This window comes from Pieris rapae, chromosome Z (assembly GCF_905147795.1).
Source record: "Pieris rapae chromosome Z, ilPieRapa1.1, whole genome shotgun sequence".
In the NCBI taxonomy this organism is placed as follows: domain Eukaryota; kingdom Metazoa; phylum Arthropoda; class Insecta; order Lepidoptera; family Pieridae; genus Pieris; species Pieris rapae.
The window spans coordinates 3,920,138-3,942,610 of record NC_059534.1 but is presented as its reverse complement, the minus strand read 5'-3'; the positions used below and the strand labels follow the sequence as shown (position 1 = coordinate 3,942,610).

General features: G+C 31.8%; 1 protein-coding gene across 1 annotated transcript; it reads right to left on the bottom strand.

The window, feature by feature from the left end:
- Window positions 1-4,564: 4,564 nt before the first annotated feature.
- On the bottom strand, window positions 4,565-20,246 carry LOC111000095 (protein grindelwald). Its single transcript, XM_022269439.2, has 5 exons — window positions 20,103-20,246; window positions 12,522-12,730; window positions 8,826-8,891; window positions 6,836-6,969; window positions 4,565-6,277 (listed from the first exon to the last, which is right to left on the bottom strand). The coding sequence occupies exons 2-5, from the start codon at window positions 12,721-12,723 to the stop codon at window positions 5,972-5,974; spliced, it is 708 nt and encodes a 235-aa protein (XP_022125131.2). The 5' UTR covers window positions 12,724-12,730; window positions 20,103-20,246; the 3' UTR covers window positions 4,565-5,971.
- Window positions 20,247-22,473: the final 2,227 nt, after the last annotated feature.

Genomic DNA, 22,473 nt, shown 5'->3' with positions numbered 1-22,473 from the left:
AACAACTATATTTATTTCATTTTACGTTTATTTTCATGAACAGTTACAAAATATTCGTGGGGCAAGAATGTACATGATGCGTTTTTACATTCTTACCCCCGATGCCTATAAATACGAGATTATGAAGTACAGTATAAATGTGGTAAGTAATGACTAATAAAATCTATATGACAGATTATATTTCGGTTTTCTATGAAAACCTGCTAAAACATTAAATATAAGCAATAAAAGTCAAATTATATTTAAACTTATATCTAAAGTTAAGATTTTTATCTTTCTAGATTTTTAATTAATTAGCTTAAACTAATGGACGGATTTCCTGAGGGCTCCACAAATATACATCTTATTCAAACTAGTTTTTAATCTAAGTAATCTATATAAAGTACGTGCAAAGTAATTCGGTGACAAAATACAAATCGTCTAGAAAAATTATACTAATATGTGTATCTATACATATAAACATTTACCAAGTATTATATAAAAAATTATTATAATATAGATAATCAAATTATCAAAGTATTAACAAATGTTATTAAATTCGAAATTACATTCATATAAACTTAAACCCTCTGACCAATAGATGTTCACTTGAATATTAAATATTTAAATATATTTTCTCTCATAAACTGAATTCAGCGTTGTGAGAGGTTTATAGGTGTCAAATTTTACATAACCTATTGAGTGTCAAAATGGCTGATGTTCATGATGAATCACATTAATATATTATAATGTAATGCAACGTAATTACGTAATTATTGCAAATACAGGGGTCTAGGCTCCGAATAGGATTTAGTCCCACTCGGTGTCGAGACCCTTGGTCCGTGGGGTCCTAGCGCTATAAGGCTTTTTAGGGGAATATCAAAAAGGTTAGTCGACATCACAGGAGAACGAAAAGATGGCAGCTACCTCGGACAAATAATTAGTCTAGCTATTCAAAGGGGGAACGCTGACAGTATCTTCTGAAATTTGCCTAAGGAGACTCCTTTTTATAATATATTTTAGTTATTACATATTAACGTAAGGTTTTTATAAGAATTGTTGTTAGATATTACGGATACAATTCATTTATTTATGAAAAAAAGGGTCAGTTAAGATATTGTTGACTTGAGCATCAATTTTCAAACGAGTTTAATTGGTGTGTTGAGGGGTTTAAAAAACAAGTTAAACCTTTTTATTGGTTAGGGGGTTAAGTAAAGCGTTAATTTTTGACTCTGAATCACACTTGCACAAAACACTTTTAAAATAATACACTGCACTATTTTAACTATAATTGTCTCTTCTCATGAGAAACAAGTGTATTTCAGTTGAAACAGTGTAATTTTTTTTATTTTTATAAATGATGGTGTTATTAAATCTAAATTGTTTTAAAAATATACTTAATTATTAAGTACCATATTGCCATGGAGTGTAAACTACAACCTATAATATCCTTATTACTAAGCTAGTGTTCTAAATAATCATTATATTCGCACCCAACTTCCGGTAGTAATACAATTTTTAAATGAATTCATATGTGTGAGTGTGTTGCAACGAACACAATAGAAAATATAAAGACCTACAGCACATATTGAAAAATATAATAAAAGTCTAAATTTATAACTGAACTCAATAATCAAAAAATATTTTAGCTTACATACCATTCGTATAACGCACACGATAAAAAAATATTGTATGTCAAATGAATAAACACATAAAGTGCCTCATTTCCGATAAATTTAATTACTTGATTGTATTTGCAATGACGCGTTATATTTTTGTGTATAAAAGTAATTTACTCCGCAACGCTCGCCACGACGAAGCCAATCCAATCGGCGACTGAACCAAATTTAATTTAAAACCACAACATTAAAATCGAATATACTGAGGGCAATCGATACGTTTAATTACATAAATGTTGTTTTAAATTACGAGCTTACTCAATTATATAAATGTATAAAGAACAGGAGAAGAAGCTTTTGTTTTTTGCTTCTTCCAAAGTAATTGTTACGATGATTATACTTATATAAATACTCAAAGACGTGTTTGTATATTTTTTATTGAAACTTTTCATACGTAGATTTTAGAGATATTAAGAAATCAGAAACAAGACAAAGTGTTAACTCCGGTAAGCCAAATCAAGTCCACACAGGAGTCAACCATAGCACGAATTCTCGTTTCTGAATCTCATCGTAAACCAATCATTAATTGCGTTGTTATATAGTAAAACTGTTATATAAACCATTTCAAAGAAAACATAGAAAAAGGTGCGCGTCAGATTTATAAAGCAAAAAACAGCATTAATTTTACAAATATAATGTTGTTTTAATTCAGGTGCAACCGTTGAAACTAGCCTTCGGCGGTGAAAGCTTACTTTCATGTAAATAAATGAAAAGGTCAGAGATAATTGAAATAACGTTTTTTTTTAATACCTACTCAGAGTTAAAGCTAATTTGAGCTTTGTGCTTTAGACTAGTGATATTACAAAGGTATTAGAGACAGGACCGGATTTAGAGGTCTAGAAGCCTCAGGGCAACAAAGGAGTGGAGGCCCTGATTGGTGCTGTAGCCCTGCCCTCCCCTAAATCCGGGCCTGCTTTGAACAGTTATTTTCCAGATACCGAATCAAAGTAGTTTCGATAATGATTTTGACAAAATAGTCATGGTCAACGTAAAATACGTCTTATGTTTGTAATAGTCGCGATAGTGTTACCAGATATTATATTAATGAGGTACTTTATATGTTTCAACACTGATTCCGACTTTAGTTTAGAGCTTTGCCTATCTTAGTCTAATTGAAGTTCATCGAATTTCGGTATTTAGGCAATTTTTTGTAGTCAGAATCGATTCACTGCTAGAAATCGTGCCTGTACTATTTCATCACCTACTGACTAAAGATTGCCCTTTGCGACATTATTGATTATCAAAAGTTCTAAAAGAGTTACACAGCTAAGACTTTATTACTATCATTTGTTTTTGAAGTTATACTTCTTTTGACTTCTTTTGAAAAATTATGAGACTAATTTTTTACGATGCGCGTGCACATCGTTCCAAAAAAAACGACACCCTGAAGTTAGCATAGTCAACATTTTAAAATAATAAATGTCAATTTCTTTAATTATGTTAGTCTTGTGATATTTAAATAATCTTTATTTATCTAAATAATATGTTATGATAAAACTTTCAATGTTAATACATTTTTCTATTGTTTGTGTCGTTTTTTTTCTGCAAACGTAGAATAAGGCAAAAGATAAAAAAAATTTAAAAAGATATATATCTTGTTACGCCAAAGAAGTATAACTTTCAAACGCGTATACACGCAAATGTTTTTTTTTATATAATTGTGATGATTGTAGTGTTTGAATACTTACTTATATATGAGTGATTTTAAATCTCTCGTGTCTAGTTCTTAAAAATACGTCTATTTACCTACTTTAAAGTGGACTTATTCCTAAGAAACTAAGAAATCTAATTAAATGTAATCGAACTTACCCTATCGGAATGTTTCGTATGGAAGGTTTGTTTTAAAACCATTAAATATAATTAAACTTAAGCAATCTTACAATGTAACAAAGGCTAATATATTTATATGCTTGATTACATAGTGTTTTTGAGTTCTTCAGTTGCATCAGAAATAGGGGTTAGTGAAAATTTCGAGTAAAAAAAAGATGAGTTAATATTTCAATACCTATATACATACATAGTTGTATGTAAGACTACATATCAAGCAAATAAAAGAAAATTCGGGCCGAATCGATGTTACAATAATATCAAAAGCATTTTAATAATCTTATCCCAAGAGAATCTGTCTTCGACTTTATAATTGAAATGAAACAAAAATTTATTCAATGAAGTTATAGTAAAAATATTTAAAGACCAATAATTGTAATATAGCTATTTAAAAATAACCAAATTTAAAATTCAAAGTTTGTTGTAAGCGAATGAATTTTAAATTCAATAAATTTATATTCTAAAAAATATTTCGTTTTAACATAACAATAACTATTTATAATCTTTTTATTATATCATAACATAACCCGGCCCGAATGTAATACAACTTTACACATACACTTAATAACTCTACATATACACACATTTAACAAGACATCACTATATACACAACAAGGCTAATGTTGGGAGAGAACTTTAAATACTATTCTCATTTGTGAAAATCTATTGTCTCCAAAACATAAAGTTAAAGCCCAAGGATTAAAGTTCAGACTTGCGCGATGACTCCATGATGGAAATCATAGATCTCGTTATCTCATAAGTCTCAACTTATTTACCCTTAAACAACAAGACGATAAAAAATGTGATATTTACTGACTATATAAATCGCATTTATTGCCGAAAATTTAAACATAATTCATCATGATATTTATGGAAGGTATAGATAGGTACGTGAAAACTAACAAACATTTTTGTGGATCCGTTGATTGATTTACAATTTATTTTTCTGTATATTTTCGTTTCTGTAATACAAAAAACATAAATTCTGATACAAAATTTTTACAAAGCTTCAGATGAATACAGATAAGCACAAATAAAGACATACAACAAAAGACATATCTCCCAAATAAAAATCTACCTTTTCCTTTTATATTATATTTTTGTCAAACACGATAACACTTTACAGTATAGCAAATTATTTAACGAAAGAAGATGGTGCTGAGGTTTGACTCTATGGATACATTTTAATAATAAAATCCTGTTAAAGCTTCCAAATAGCTAACCACAGTAAATTTTTTAACACCGATTGATTATCTATTGGAAACACCAATTGTCATATCATCATATCATATAAATCTATTAATATACCGCTAGCTATAAGTATTAGATAAACTGCTGATGCAATAGAGAAAACCAGATAAAATAAATAAATAGGTCAGACAATTGGATTTCCAAAGATCTATTGAAAATTAAAAAGACATTGTACGCAGTACGAGGCTATCGACTCCGTATCAGACTTCTCACGTGTGTTACTCCAGTTTTCTATGTCTGCTTCAAGATTACAGTAATATATACATAGAAAATATAGTAATATTACTTATAAGTAAAATATTAAACACGTAAACCATAGAGCAGACACTCAATAAGAGTTGCCTAACGAATATTTAAATCAATCCTGGTATTTGATTTCAACGAAGTAATGACTAAATATACTACATAATAAACTTATTAAAACGATATGCAAAATGTGGTTTATTAGTGGTGACGTGAAAACACCAAATAACTAATTTCCCATTTATCATGGGTTTATTTTGGTATGTTGAAATAGTTTACATTAGGTTATTAGTTAAATAAACAGATCGTTTAATTTAATTAATTCGCTGGCAATTTTCCGAAACACTCGTCGTAAACGCATAAGTAACATAATTATTGCTGTTCAAATGCACGTTATTATAAATTTTGCATATTACAAGTATTAAAATAATATTTCAATAATCTTGATTTATGTGGTAAATTTTAGTTTGATTCAAGATATTATCGTCCTATAGATTTTACAATTTAACAGCAATTTAGACACATATTGTTAACATCGTTAACTCGCTAAGATGAAATGTGATTATTATGTCCACGTGAACAGTAATTTTAATTTTCGAATAAATGTTCAAAGTAACTTTTAAATAATCAATACTATTTATAAGACATCATTAGTTCTATCCTATAATCAACAGGACAATTCCGAGAAGGTTTAAAAACACCATTAAAATCCTAGCGGATTAGATTAATTCTTGGTACCCATTAAGAAATTTTTTATCCACTACTCAATATAAAATCCAACAACATTATCAAATGTACTTAGATAAAGCACGAGACAAATCATTGCTTAAGAGGTTTTTACAATGAGTTTAGTAATTTGAAAATAGAAAAATATTTTCCTACTGAGATTCTAAAACATATTTCTTTTTTGAAATCATTTACACATAAGCTAGAAAATTCACTGACTCTCATCATAATCTGTCCAAAGATTCAGCAAAGCTTACGGTCGGTTTTCAGAATTTGTGGCTCGCTGCTTGCTGCGGTGGGGTCACGTTCATGCCCATATTATCGTACGAGAAGTCTAAGGTGGTGTCTTCTGCCGGGTGTCTGTTGCTCACCGCTGTACTCATGGTCTTCGGTGTCGTAGCACCCACACTCTTTTCGGTCTGAGTTCTAGCGTCCAGGTCTCGTACGTTCAAAGGTTGTCGTTTTGGAGGCTCAGGGTTTCGTATTTCCAGTTTCAGGTCTGGTTTCGGCTTCGGCATTTCTGCATGAGGGTTATGGTGTGTTAAATCTGTTGGATATTGCTTGACGCGATTCTGAAAATAAAAGTCATACATTTGTAATGGCATGTCTATATTCTAAACTAGATATCTCAAATAATAATTAAGTACCTGGATGACCAAAGCCCGGTATGTGTTTATAAATTGTTTTTTTTTTGGAAATTATATTAAAGTACGAATTACATACTAACAAAATGATGAAATATGAATAATATTTTTCCAAAAAAAAAAATAGTGTTGTTGTGTCGTTAAAGCAATAAAAAAAATAGTATTATTATTCGCCGATAGATGTCAGGAAGAGTCATTTTTCAGTTTAAATTAGGACTACTCAAACGCCACATATTTGTTATTTTTATTCCAATAAAAAAAAAGTAAGTTTATGTTTAAGTTGATAAAACACGAATAAAATGTCATTTTCTAGAAATTATTCATAGCTAGATCGATTTATTGCCCCAAAACCCCCCGTATAATAATTATGAAAATCGTTGAAGCCGATTCCGAGATTCCAATTATATATATATACAAGAATTGCTCGTTTAAAGATATAATAAATAAGGTGAGGAAAATATTACTTTTATACGTAGATCATCCTACCTTAGAAGGCTGTAGTTTTTGCTTTATGTGTCTCCATGAGAGACGACCTCGGCAAATTATAATAAGAGCCAGCAGGAGCATAGCCACCGCAACGCAGCTTACAATTAAAGCCGTCTGCGCCTGTCGTTGCACACCTAGGAAAATAGATTATAAAAGTAAATTAATATCACCTTACTCTTAGTCTTCATATAAGACGCAACCCAGTATATTATAATATTAGCAAAGCCATTTTAAACATGGCGCCCAGTATGGGTTACAAGTTGAAGTCTATGAAATGGGTTGTTCGCCATATCTCAGTAATTAAAATACGCACGTTATTAAAATATACATTTAAAATAAATTTATGTAATTAAAATCTGTCTGTGAGTTTGCCAAAGCTATATACGAAAGAAATAGTGATGAAAAAAAAAATTAATTAATCTAAAGCTTTATGAGTACTGTTTAGAACAATGATACTAAACAGTAGAAACGGCCACAGATTCAAGTGTACACAGCCACATCTCAGAAAGACTTAGAAAATAATAAAAAGAGAAAGTGTAATGATAGAGAAATAGAAAAAAGTTGTCGGTCTATATTATTATAGGTCATATAAAAGATGTAGTCGTCGCAGCTAAACCAAACTATATAATAAACTAAAATTCGCTGTTGGACAAAGCAAGAAATAAACATAAATAAAATTCGCAACATATGAAAAATATAATTTGAAAACATCGCTACAGCTATAAAATTGCGTCGCTTAATATAATAACGTAAAAAAGTAAAATTGTAATTCCCGATTTATATGGGCCAGATAAATTTTAGAGTCATATGCTGAAGAATTCTAGGACAAATGTCCTAGAACCAGAATTGGTTAGCTAGTTTCCTTACGATGTATTCCTCCAAAAAAACCACTCACGGCCTCTTCGTTGATAATCGCATATATGCATCGCCATTAAATGTTATTTTATGAATTAAATTTAATTTGAAGAACATTACAATTTAGGTCCATAATTAAAACCTTTATTCACTTATCAGCTGTAATTATCACTAAAATATATGACAAAGCCCATCAAATGTCACCATTAATTTATATCTGCCGAACATATAACACGAAAATTATAATCAATTTGCTGCAAAATTTAGCAAACAAACAGGCAATATTAATTTAAAAGCCCTGTTTAAAATTATTATGTCCATCATAAATTTAAATGACAATTAATTAAGGAAATGAAAGGAACTATATATAAACTAAAGATTTAAAATAAGTATATATATATATATATATATATATATATATTTATATATATATTACTAATGCCACCCTGGTTTGTTCTCAAACATAGGGAAGTTAATGTGTATGGGTACACATTAGGAAATAAGCTAAATATTGTTATTCATAGGTTCAATTTGTGTGTACAAGGTCCAGGTGGAACCAGATGACTATAAAAAAAAACGAAGGTTTGCACTCCGGGAATGCCGTGAGAAGTGAAAACTTGAATATTAACGTTGTGCATTTTTGATATTTTGGAATGGTTAGGTTAGTATAAGGGCCTGTTTCACAATGCAAAATAGCTATGCCACACATAAATTATTCGAAAGATAAAAGTTCCAAATAAGATATACGAATGTCAGATAGCGCTATACGAATTTCATGACGTATAGCGCTATCTGACAGTCGTGAAACGCAAAAATACTATTTATCATACCAATAAGTAACAAATAGCTTATTTGGAACTTATCTGGACATTGTGAAACAGGCCCTAAAAGTACTATCATTTATGTGGTAGAATAGAATATTTATTTATTGGGATATCGTACACAAACATGACAATTTATCCTTCTTACAAATTTACGATCAGGTCCCTTGTCCTAACGCGAATTTAACCATTTTTTACCCATTCCAAAAAAAAGTGTTCAACGCCGCTAAAGAAGTTTTCACTTCAAAGAATTAATGAATATAATCAGCGCAATTATAATTAAAATAAGTATAATAACAATTTTAAAATCATACCGTTCATGTCAGGAGGAGTGGAGGCTGTCTCACTCCGTCGCATGTATCGCATATCCAGGAGGTATCCTAAAAATCAACATATTTGTATTACCTTACTATTGATTAACTGACAATTTATATTATTAAACTCTTGTATATTATATAACACAATTGTGTTTTGCAAAATTTAATGCAGAGCAGTAAAGTCTGTGAATAAAGATTAATTATTACTATTTTATCTTATCTAAATTGTTTATAGCTTAAGTTAGTTAAATCACATTAAATCAAAAATCATTTATTCATATAGGTAACATAATGTACACTTATGAACGTCAAAAAAAAAAGAAATTTACATTAAATGCTTCTAATTTTACATTTACTGCCAGTTCTCAAATCAAGGGCGTAGAAGTTTGTATGGAGAAGAAGGAGGCGTTTTAAGGAGCTGCAACCATTACACCATGTTCCATATGACATTTTGAATTAGGTTCAGGTATCATGTACCCGGGTTGGTCGGAAAAATAAAAGTCTGGTATTTTTTTTCGATTAAGTGACTATTAAGTCAATAGCGAATTAGAAATAAACATTAGTTTCTATGACAAATTTAAAAATAAATTCGATAGATGTTTACCTTAATATAATTTTGGTTACTGATTAAATAGTTTACTTTTCCTGAATTAAAAATCAAAATTCTAATTTGTCTCTCCATAAAAACCATTCTCAAAGGAATATGAAATAATTCAAGGAATAATTAAAACAAACTCGAAGTTTAAAAGCGGCTTAAAATTTTGCACTTAGCATCATATTTAGCGATACATATTTATTTATATAAAGATCATATATTTATCACCAGGTAAGAGTGTAGCGCAAGTGATGATGATTTTCAAGACGTGCGTTCAAACTACGACTATTTAATGGCGTATTTAACATACACATTCCCTATAAGTAAAACATTTTGAAATATACACACATCTAACTAACGGTTGTAACGCCGCTTGTACAACTAGCGCCAATGTACTTGTGAAAGTAAACTTCTGTCAATATAAGTAATAGATTATTATAAAGTTATCATCCTAAAATAATAAGATTTCCATTAATATACGATACCTTTAAAAAATTACATGTAAATCATTAAAATAGAATTGGTACAGAAGTCTTATAAGAATACAATATTATTAATAATATCACTTCGACGTCCGTCGCGTCGTTCCAAAACTGAGCGTTTTTTAAGGCAGTTTTTGCCGCGCACCACTATTCTGTGGAACCAGCTGCCCTCTGAACAATTTCCAAACCAATTCGACTTAGGGTCCTTCAAGAAATGAGCGTCCGTAAAAGGCTGGCTACGCACTTGCTAACCGATGTAAGTGTCCATGGGTGACGGTATCAAGTACCATCACAAGGTTAGCTTTCAGGTCCTTAGCCTCCGATAACCTAATACAAATCTGCTATTCTCTTTAATTCTTATGAAGCAACAATATGCGAAGTATATAATAGGCTCTCTGTCCTTAGAAGTTTTATTTCTGAGAAAAATAACGCAAAAATAAATTGTATGGCTTCCTATTTTTTTAGATTTACGTCAAACACTCGTTATATGACGTTGTGCCAAATAATTATAACAAATATTGATATGGTTCCGTAGAATTAAAAATTTTCTACGTATAGAGTTTCATTGTGGCGAACCCACACAACAAAGGAACTGCTAATATGTATAGTGTGCATGTGTGGGTAAAAACCTGCCCCCAGCAGACCATGACGGCCACAGGTACTCTGAACCCTTACCAATGAGCCGTTTCTGTCGGTACGCTTACCTTGCATTCTTCGATTTTACTCGTTTTTTATCGCTATTCTACATTACAACCAGAGATAGCAAAATTGGCACCTATTAATTTTGCTTTTACACTCTCATTTTTATACCGCTTAACCTATTTTGATTGAATAGTAAAATATAGTAAAAATTAAAATAAATCATAGGTATGAATTTAACATGTATAGACAAATATCTAAATATTCCAAAAAGCTTCCAAAACTGGAATAAAACGAATTCCCCGAAAATTTTTAATAATTAATAATAAATATATCTGCGCCAAAAATTTCTTTGAAAATGGAAACATAATCCCAATTATGGAATCACGTGGCCGTCTTAACCTTTAAATGTACTTTAGTAAGTATGAAGGATTTTTCAAGTTAGCGAAATGAGCAAGTATAAATTTTTTTTTATAAATGTTTGGCTTTCTTATAAATAAGCCTTAGAAATTCATAGCGAACTTTAAAATTGGAATTCATCAAGAAAATAACTTGGAGTATTTGACCTGCAATGCATTCTTACTTGAGAACGAAAGAGAGGTGTATATTATTAGAATGAGACAAATTCAACGTAGGCGGCATGCGAGGCTTGTGGTCACAGAACCTGTTACTGATTAAATAGAAAAGATAAATACAACCTTAATGTACTAAGGATTAAGTTCATTATTGCGTGTCTATCGTATCCATTTATTAATATTAATGTAGATAAATATTAGTCATCCTTTTACCTCCTAGCCTAAATATCCGGTCCTTCTGTGAAACGTCATTAAGTCTAATTCGCGAAACGTAATTAACTTAAGGCGAACTACACTAGATAACATACAAATATAATATTCGTGTAAATGACGTGTAATTTAAGTTCTATTCCAAACACCATATTAATACCCTTGTTTAAATATTATATATTTTTATTTGTAACCGTTCTTTCGAATTAATAAAGTAAAATACATCATATAGATCTCGTTTTCTGTAAAACAAACATTATAAAAGTATAAAAATCATATAGAAATGTTGCAAAGAATGGGATGAAATTTCCTTTATTTATCCCAAACGACAAATAACAAATTTTGACGATGTAAACACTCTCTCTTCGATTGTCCATTGATTTAGTATAAATAACCTTCTGCTTAATGCAGAAAAACGTAAAGCGTTAAATTTTGTTCAAACAATTCAAGCGTTTTGGATAATAGACCAATTATAAATAATGAATGAAAAAGAAAAACTGTGTAAAAAAGGCTAACTATGTATAAAGTTAGCGATTATCTAGTTGATAAAAGGGACAAGTGCTGGGCAGGGTACTTCTAATTAATTTGCTATATTTGTTTTAAAATACGTATTGTTTGATGATTTGCTTTTTAAAAGAGTACCGAGAGTTTTATACGCCGGCTTTTACTCTTGGCCTACACCCTCTGCCTTCATTGCCGATGAGTAGGGATGCCTACAGGTTCAAATTTAATGCACGTCAATAAATGCTACCTTGATGATCTTATGTTCCAAATAACCGTATTATATTTTTAAGTTAAAATTTAAGTATCATGTCTTTTTTAAAATGAGTTTGATTTGTTATATCATATAAAGAAACTATAGAGAACAGCTGAATAATAACATATTTATCAGTATTAAAGTCCCTCGCTCCTAACAAAACCACGGTAGCCTAAATTTTAAGCGAACTTAATCTACATTAATTACTACTCCTCTCATGTAAATTTTCTTCCTAGTAAAAAAAAATTTTTTTAAACCGTGTAGCCTTATCAGTACACAAATTAAACTTTCAGCCCATATTTATTCCTCAAACCGTCCAAATTGGCTAGAATCTTGACGCGGTGGCGTCAGGCGTGTTTTTTTTAAGCTGGCTACGTTCGCAATATGAAACAAACAATTTTTTAACGTTATAATATAAAACCTATTTAACCATACCTTGACATTCCTTGACGCAAAGCCCAGAGTCGAAGTTGTGGTGCGTTTTGTTGCAAACAATGGCGCATGGTGCACATCTATTGGTTTCCGGTGAGCAATAGTCGTCAAACTGACAGGTGAGCTGACCGCAACGGATGCCATCAAGCGTGAGTTGTGCTGACGCTGCACCAGCCAACGCGAGCATGCAAGCCAATTGTGCCATTTTAACACTGAAAACCAATACTCTATTAGTTAGTGTCGTTGTACGTAGTTGCGTAGTCTTCACCTACTAGTACGCCGTGAAGGGATGATGACCCATCCCTGCAAGTACTGGACCCGATCTCCCTTAGCTATTTGTAAAAGGGTTTGGCCCGGTGTGTGAAGGATACATGCTGTGTCAAGTATTCTCGCAAACCAACAATGGGCGTCAAGAGACGGACGCAAACGCCGCATCGTATGTCGGGAAACGGATAAGGCTCTGCTGTAACCGCATCCCATAAGGCGATCGTTGGTGGTGCCATGAGATTTTAGTGGGTATGCATAATTGCATAGAGTCCCACATAACCGCACCAAGCAGTCGCACCGCGGAAGTGTATGCGCAATGCATTTCCCCAAGTAAAAAAAAACTAGTACGCCGTACGGAATATAACAGGAGGTTTTTTAATGGTTTACTATCAAGCATTGTATGTGTTTTATTATAAATAAGTAAATAATCTCACACGAATTGTATTAAATCGGAGAGACTTGAGAACTAAAAGTAAATGTAAAATTAAAAGCATTTAATAAATATAATTTTTTTGACGTTCAGAGTGTATATTGTATTACTTAAATCGACACATGATTTTGATTAAATATACTTTATTAAAATAAATAAATTATAAGTTTATGTACCAACAGTTCTCAAGTCAAAGTAGAACGGATTAATTGGAAAGAAAATCTCCGTAAAGTTTTATGATTTACAAGATCCTTGTAGGGATGCAACCATCACATGATGGTCTGTATGCCAAATTGAAAAATTGCTGTGATATATTTTGTCTTAAAAAGTGTAATCGAAGTATACAGCCACGGAGGTAGTAATACCTCTATTAGTTCACTCAATATTGAATGAAAACTCTGTATTTCCCTTGGGTGAAGCTGATGTTTGACGTCTTCGTTTTAATCGGAAAGGCTTATGAGTTCATAAGAGTAGTCCTTCGCACACATTCTACAAATAGTTATTGTTTGATTTTTTATTTGACGTACAACTTTATAGCAGTAGCAAGTCTGCTGAAGGAGAGCTAAAATATGCGATTCCTAGCTCTGAGTTCGTGTGGTCAAGCTGGCACCTGATTTGGAGGAATCAGTCACGTCCTAAACCCGAAAATCGGTGTCGGGTTAAGAAGAAAACTTATCTATAAAAAGAAAATTATGAAATGAACAGGAGCAAACTGTGACCCCAAATAGGATTGTAACGCCACTGTATTATACATACCTACAGTGTAAGCACTTTAAGTGTTTATGTTAGAATAAAAGTATACATAATCTTTTTTTTCTCTGGCATAACTTTTCGTACTATTTATGCGTAATTGAATGTCAAATAAAGTGTATAACTCTTAATTCATTTATAACTATAGTATTGCTTAGAGCTAATTTATCTTGTTAAAAGTGTTAACTTTACGTAGTCTATAGTAAATCGAGGTACCCTGTCTAGGTTTTAAATAAAACCCCCAACGATCGTGACTACTCATGTTTTTACGGGCTTGAACATTTTCTTGGGTTTCACTCTGCTACTCTGCTTAATTCCAGGCATTAGTATACTTTGAATTTTATAGTACTTATCAAGATTTTTCTAGTTAATTTATACATAATTTTTCAGATGACTGTGTCTATGTGAAATAATTTGGTTTTGGAGTTCAACTGACTTATATTATGTAACTAGGATTAGCTAAAAGCTAGTATACTAACCCGCTTGTTATATAGATAATTTACAGGCTATGTGTTAAAAGAACTGCTAACTGAACTAACATTGGGAAAATATATATGACCAATAATAATTAAATTTAAAAAGAAATCCCTAGCTGAAATAGTCTAGGACTTAATATATATTTAAAGCCGTATTTTAATACTTCACGGAACTGACAGCATGTTTGACTAAGCGCCATGTCACAGTATGAATCATGCTTGAAGTAACATGCAGAGATCACAGGTAGTCGCAGGGACTAGCGAGGTATTTTTTTCAAAATAGGACGGGCGACAGGTTCATATTTGTCTTACAACAAAGGGGACCGAAACTTTCTCACCGTTCCTTTTTTGTAGACACACCCAACATTTGAAAATTGAATACGCTTTTTCAAATGGCGTAATTGTAATAAGTTTTAAATTGCCATTCATAAAACAAATTTAGTAGAAACTGGAGAGTAAATGTTTTTGTCTTGTGATGACTCATGTTTGACTAACAGCAAAAGTGGAATTTCAAGATTACACGCACGAACACTAGCGTAGTGTTATAATAGAAAATTCTTTAACATCTAATATATTAAAAATATATGACGTTGCATGGGTTAATTAGAAATTTGTTTAAATATATCCTTTGGAGGTTGAATTTACTCAAGATAACTTACCAAGTACAAAATTCCTGATAAAACCGCTACTGATGATGGCACTTAACAAACGTATTTAAACAACACAACAGTTTTCACGGAGGAAACATTAATTCGAACGAAATAATATTCTTAATCATAATTAAAAGCTGGAGCATAGTGCTAGGATCTTTTGTAGGTTCAACTGGTTGCCTAGCGACGGATTCAACTAAACTATAAAATCGTAATCGCTTATCGGATTTATTCAAATGTATGCCTCTCTCGCTCTTTTTTTAACATTCATTATTAAACCTTCTCTTTTATGATTAGTATTAAATAATCTTATATTAAATTAAATTAGTCCAAATTCTAATTGAAAGCTAGAAAGGTGTTTCACTGCCCTATGCGTCCTTCACACGATGGAGTTTGTGTTTGTTCCCTTAGCGGGGTAAGTTGTGGCTTAGTCTCGACGTTCTTTAGTAAAATCGATGTAGAAACAATGTAGGTGTAGAACGTCAATAATCTGATAAATTCATATATTAAACATACTATATATTCTTGGTGAGGAGGAACTGGCAGAGAATAGCTCAAGACAGGAAACGTTAAATTTTTCTCGTTTCAAACTCAAACTCAAAATAACTTTATTCATATAGGTAAACATGTACACTTATGAACGTCAAAAAAAAAACAAATTAAATTTACATTTAAAACCAGTACTTTCGAAGGGCAAGACACATTTTGGATCGCAATATTATTCGAATTAACTCATACTTGATTCTCTCATATTTAATTCGGAATAACTAAACGTACGACGCTGATCTTAAAGACACAAATGACACGCATTTGTCTCAATACGTGTTACTATTATCACATAGTCACATGCATGATGCAATATAAATACCTAGATTGGGATGGCCGAACATATTTTAATTAAGGTGAGGTTAATGTACCAAGCAGGTGTAACGCTCAAAGTGTTGTTATAAGCGGAATGGGTCTTTCGTGCCACTTATCATAGAATATATATTGTTTATCTAAATTTTTAGATAAGATTATGGGAGTTCTTTCTTTCGTCTCAGTTATTACAGATTTAAGAGTCATGTGAAACGTTGACATACAAAGACACTTTTCTTGGAAAAAAAATATTCAAATAACATTTACTAAAATCTAATGCTTATGTATGCTCTTTGTTTAGCTGTTTATATATAGATGTTTTTAGCCCTGATGTTTACGCCTCATCTTATCGATAATAATTGTCTCAGATTGAAAGGTTCGGGAAGTGATAGTACATTATTGAATGCTATGTACATTCCAGGTGATTACCTCATGTCTGTGAAGTGAAACGACCTATGAAACATTAACTAAAATGTTTGAATATCTGTATTATGCCCCATGTGGCAGCTTCTTTAATACAAAACGTTACTTAACAATGTGAAATGAGATTTGAGGATGACACGAAAGGGAAACCGTAATAAGAGGCTAATATGATATTGTGATTGGACCCAACTTTAATTTATATATTGGCTTATCTGATATATTCAAATGTATTCCTCTCTCTCTGCCTTTTTTAAGATAAATTATTAAACCAAATCTTTTATTATCAGAATTGAGTAATTATATTTAGTAAATTAAAATAGGTCCATATTCTATTTGAAAGCTAGAAGGATATTTCACTGCCCTATGTGACGAATACTTAAATCCTAATCCTTGGGATTGATTTGCTCCAGTTCAAACAATTTGTATTGAAAACTTGGCGATTGAAAAGAGTGGCGGAAAGTTTCTTGCCCGCTCCACGCCCTTAACTTGCGAACTGGTAGTAAATGTAAATTTAAAATTAATTTTTGACGTTCATAAGTGTACTTGTTTACCTAAATGAATAAAGATATTTTGAGTTGAGTTGAGTTGCGTCCTTTGTACGAAAGGGATTGAATGTGTTTCCTTATAAGGGTAAGTTGTTGCTTAGCCGCACAATGAAGCATATGTAGAGCATCAGTGAAAAATCAGATAACTTTAACAGAGAGAAATAAGATTTGAGGATGACACACGAAGGAAAGCATAAAAAGAGGCTAATATAATATTGTGAATGATAGTCACATATTTTATTGTTTTCCTTTCATTAGTATGCAAGTGACGCAACGTTGGTCTAAGGCTACATCACTTGATGCCTCTACCGTTTAATGTGTGTTCAAAATGGTGGAGTTTGAAACTGGTTTTGTTCTGAACTCATTCCAGTCTGAATCGTTTACGTTACAGTTGTTATTGTATAGTATAATTTATATATTTATAAGAAACACATCTATTAAAGTCATTTTATATACACCCTATAATATTGTGGAAGCTAATATGAGAACAATGTACTTGGTAACTTAATTTAGGGGTATAGTCCGTAAAGTCTTAAAAATTTTCGCGTTCGCCGGATGCAATAGAGATACACCATTCTATACCGGATATTGTACCGTGTGAGGCAGTATTACGTTGTTTATGTTTATCGGAATTGTAAGATACCAACTTTCACGTTAACAATTGAATGGTCGTTTAATGTTTGTTTAAAATTTTGTTTTGAAAATAGAATCGACAAGTTTTTCAAAAAATCACCATTTGTCTCTACTCCTGTTTTCGAAAACACTCTTCTAAAAGCCACAGCCTTGGAATACTTGGCGTTTACATATCTAACGACGTTCAGTTTCGCGGTTACTTGGAGGGAAAGGCTAATTAAGCCTCCAAAAAGCTTGGTGTGCTCAGCAAGGCGAGACAGTACTTCACTCGGAGTACTGTTCTCAACCCTGGGCGGGTGCTCCCCAGTACCAGCTCCTTCCACTTGACCGAATTCATAGAAGAGCGGTTTCATCGAATCGGCGTTGCGTAGAGATGTGGGGTTGTTCGGATTATCTACAGCTGAGTTTCATCATCGGACATCGAGGCCGAATACGAAATTCTACTCGTATCACCTCGACGTCCGCCGTTCCACAACTGAGCATTTTTCAAGGCACTTTTTGCCGCGCACCACCAATTTGTGGCACCGGCTGCCCACTGAAGTATTTCCGAACCAATTCGACTTAGGGTCCTTCAAGAAACGAGCGTGCCAATTCTTAAAAGGACGGCAACGGACTCGTAAGTCCTCTGGCATTGACATTGTCCATGGGCGGCGGTATCACTTAACATTAGGTAAGTTTCCTGACGTTTGATCCCGGTTTTATATAAAAAATAATAATACGGAGATAATATTAGCAACAAATGACGAAAACTAAGGTGAATGTGTTATATAAATAAGGATACGTTCAAGACCCAAGTAACACATATTATTACCAAAATACTTAAAAATCTAAATATCTAGACAATAATGTGATTCCGATGGCAGCAAATTATGTGAGTTGGGCCCAATTATTATATTTTTTACCATTTCACATGTATTTCTAACTTTTCCTATGATATTTATGGCAAATTTTAAGATGGTGTCTCTTAAATTTATTACACGTTATTAAATTAACATTTATATCCGTTGTGTTTTTTATTCCTATAACTTTAGGTACACTTGGTAGGAATAACTTATTTATTGCTGTATAGATTCTATAAGTATTTGTCTATTTTGTGACTATAATTTTTTGTAATATATTAATTCGAAAATATTGTTGCACATTCAACTGTAACCTTCTTAATATAGAAAACTCTTATTAAATCGCTGTTCTCTTGAAATCACTCTACATAATACTGCATAGGTTGTTCGAACATTAAACACATTACACTTAAGCTACCTGTTTACATACAGTCCTTATCAGTGTCATTAAAACCCATCTGTCATTACGAATAACAGGTAGGTACTTTGGTAATTACGACGCATGTGTTAATGTGCAATTATCGCAGGTAATAGAAATTCTATTCTAGAAATATACAAAATATATTCTTAATATATTAAAATATAACCCGCGTGGATTTCGTTTCGATTTTGCGAAATCTTTAACAATAAGTCGTTATATTTCAACAAAAACACGTACGATTATAGTAATAATAAAGACTTTGGAATACTAGCCAAGGTGGCTTACAAATACTAATGTTTTAAACGAGGTATCTTTAATTCTGATTGATTCATTGTCTGGTATTTTATATTAAATATTTAATCATAAAACACAAACAAAGTAAAAGCAAATGCGCACAGCTACAAATTATTTTATAAGTAAATAAATGTTGATTTTAAAAAGAAATATACATAAAATGACGCTAATTTTACATTTACTGCCATTTTCAAATCAAGGGCGTAGAACGGATGAGAAGAACTGGCAATAGACTCTCCGCCACTCTTTTTAATCGCCAAGTTTTTTTACACAATGTTTGTCAGGAGCTGCAACCATTACACCATGTTCCATAATATGACATTTTGCCGTCTTACATACATACAAAAAAAAAACACGGGAGAGACCCATGTGATGTTAAGGGACATAGATATAACAGAGCCAGAGGGCTCGAAATAGCGTACCAGCCTTATCCTGGCTACGCTATTGCTATGTTCTGTTTTGATATGGCAAAATATCGAATAACAAAAATACAAATATGAAGATAGGAATCATACCGGAAAAATTAATCGTCCTACAACCACAAACCACAAAAATAGTAATTAGCAGTACTTAAAGTCGCTTATTCGGATCTCAAACTCCAATATAGGCTTCATCTGTGTTGGGTACATAATTTGTTATATATAACAATACTTAGGGAAGTATCTTCACACTGCGCACTTTTGACTGAGCCTTGAAGGTTTATAAGCCACGATTCATTTAGTCATCGGAAAAATATGTTAGGAAAAACTGTTGGATTAATCACACTTCGCTAAGCAAATGATCACGTGATCCGATCTTATGATTATGAAACGTCCGTGAATATTGAAAATGAAAATCCGGAATTCGTACCTACCTGTTGTACGTTGCAAAAGGCAACATTTTTTTCTAGATAATGACGTATTGTTTGAGACGATAAGCACGAAGGTTTTTCAACATATTTTATTAACAATATACTAGTACTTATATAAAACGGTTTTAATATCTAATACCATACTTACACTAGTTGGTTGTCATGTCGGCATCAAAACGAAACACACGCACTAAGGTCACTTTCTAAAAAATATACTTGAATATCGAAGCCTTTGACAACCTCGATGAATACGCGCGGAGGTGGGAAACGGAATGCGACTCTTGCGCAGGTAACATTGCCGTCGTATTGGTTCTACGTTGGTGTGCGTGAATGTTGCTACATTGTTTACGGGGCTTTCATTGCGTATGTGTGGTCACATCACGTATTAAACAGAAAATTACTGCATTTTTATGTGATGATTAATACAAATAGAAAAACTTTAAGTTTAAAATAATACCTGTAAACAACCACTGGTACAACCCATTCCGTAAAACAGGTACTAAATTATATAATAATTAAATTATCATCCTACAAATGGTTTAGCGCCTGATTCTATTAATTAATTGTTTAAGGGGATATTAGGATGAATATTTAGGTACTATTACTAATTATTTTAAAATACTTATTATAACAGAATTCAACCAGACCAAGATATCTCTCGGAGCCAGAATATGGAGATACCACAAAGTAGTTCAAACACTGTTTGAGTTTAGATAACGTATATGAAAGACCTTTCCAAAGATTACATTTTAATGAGATATTTTCGGAAAAACGTTCCACAATTTAACACGGCGACTCTGGATATTAAAAGAATTTATATCCCTTATAAATTACACAGTATTTATTTTTGTTATTGTGTTTTAAATGAATCCACTAGATTCGAATTTATAATAATTTATAATTATTAAAACGTCTCATGTTATAATCATTAAATACATACATACATTAATACTCTTGTTGAAAAAGACATGTTTTTGACATATTGACACAATGACATATTTCTATTTCATTATGGATAGCTTTCATTTGATATTGATATGCCTGACTAGAATCGGTAAGTCTTGAAATCTGTCCTTCCATTCAGGTTTCCAGATCTCCACGTTTCCATTTGCAAAAATAAATAAAATGAATTTTCCATCAGGCGTCTAAAATTTGCATTGTCGTAAAAATACTACCTTAATAATATAATAAGTTATCTTAATATTTATAAATCTCCTGTCACGATGTTTTTCCGCGATGGACTCCAAAATTACTAAACCGATTTTAAATTAAATTGGCACACCGTGGGCAATCTGGTCCAACTTAACAGGTAGGATAGCTTAGATCTTTAATTATAAAATTATTTGTTTATTATTTGATACAATTCCAGCAGATGGTGCTGTGTTAAAAGTAACAACGTTTCACATAAGCTATACTACCTTTTACATAATTTCTCCTACCATTTCCCTTGAATAATTTACTACTATGTAATATAACAAAAACCTTAGCCACAGCAACGCTGGGCCGAGTCTGTTAGTTGTTTATAAATTTTGAATTAAAGTACCAATACTTGTAATATCTATATAGATATCTATTCAAATTTTTTTGTCTAACGGCTTTCGCCACTAAGCAGTAATTTACATCCTCGATAGTATATATAATATATATGACCAAGTATATTAATATACTATGTATGACTACGGAATAACTATTGATTATTAAAGTCGTTTATTTGTAAATCAAAAATCACAAGTTTAAGTATATTTATGTATTAACGGTTTTAAAGTGATTCAGTTTGACGTGTTAGTTTATGAGCTCTGTGACTTATGACAATGCCGGCTGATAGAAACGCCAGTTTCTTATTCACTGCTAACTGCAACTGTTGCGAATTCATGGGCATTTGGAGAAATTGTAATCGTGATATAGTCTCTGATATAATTGAAATTCATTAACACTATGATCAACCAACATTCAACTTAATATAAAAAAACTGATTTTATGCGCATTACTTCCAATGAACAAAAAAAGTTTGCCAGGAGTTGCACATTCAAATATCTTAATTATTAACCGCCTCGAATAAAATTTGATGAATTTCTCTATTCCAGTGGTTTCGAGAATGTTTAGATTTAGTTAGATGATCTTTTTATGTTTGAAAATGTTGTTGCACATCTGTCGGGTCCACTAGTTTTCTATAACTTCGTATCTCTCTAACAAACCTAATCGACGCAATATGTGTCTCAGAACCTGACTATCGTATGAAATATAAATTATATAGTTTGTGATTGACACTGCTAGAATTTTATAAAATAAAAAAACGAACATTAAATTATTATTTTTATTGAATTTTCTTCAACATTAATTATTTTATAATCACGTATGCTCCACTGATACCTACGAACACAATCTGACTACGAATGTATACAATTTATAAATTTACACACACAGATTTACAGACATTTTTAAATCATTTTCTACAAACAGAAAAAGTACAGTATAAAATTATAAATATCTAAAAATACAATAACGGATACCAGAACATT

Excerpts from the sequence above, each read along its gene's own strand:
- LOC111000095 (XM_022269439.2), bottom strand. The coding sequence starts at position 12,723 with ATGGCACAATTGGCTTGCATGCTCGCGTTGGCTGGTGCAGCGTCAGCA. Across the intron at positions 8,892-12,521 it reads TTGCGTCAAGGAATGTCAAG|GATACCTCCTGGATATGCGA; the intron begins GTATGGTTAAAT and ends GTTGATTTTTAG. Across the intron at positions 6,278-6,835 it reads AAAAACTACAGCCTTCTAAG|AATCGCGTCAAGCAATATCC; the intron begins GTAGGATGATCT and ends TTTTATTTTCAG.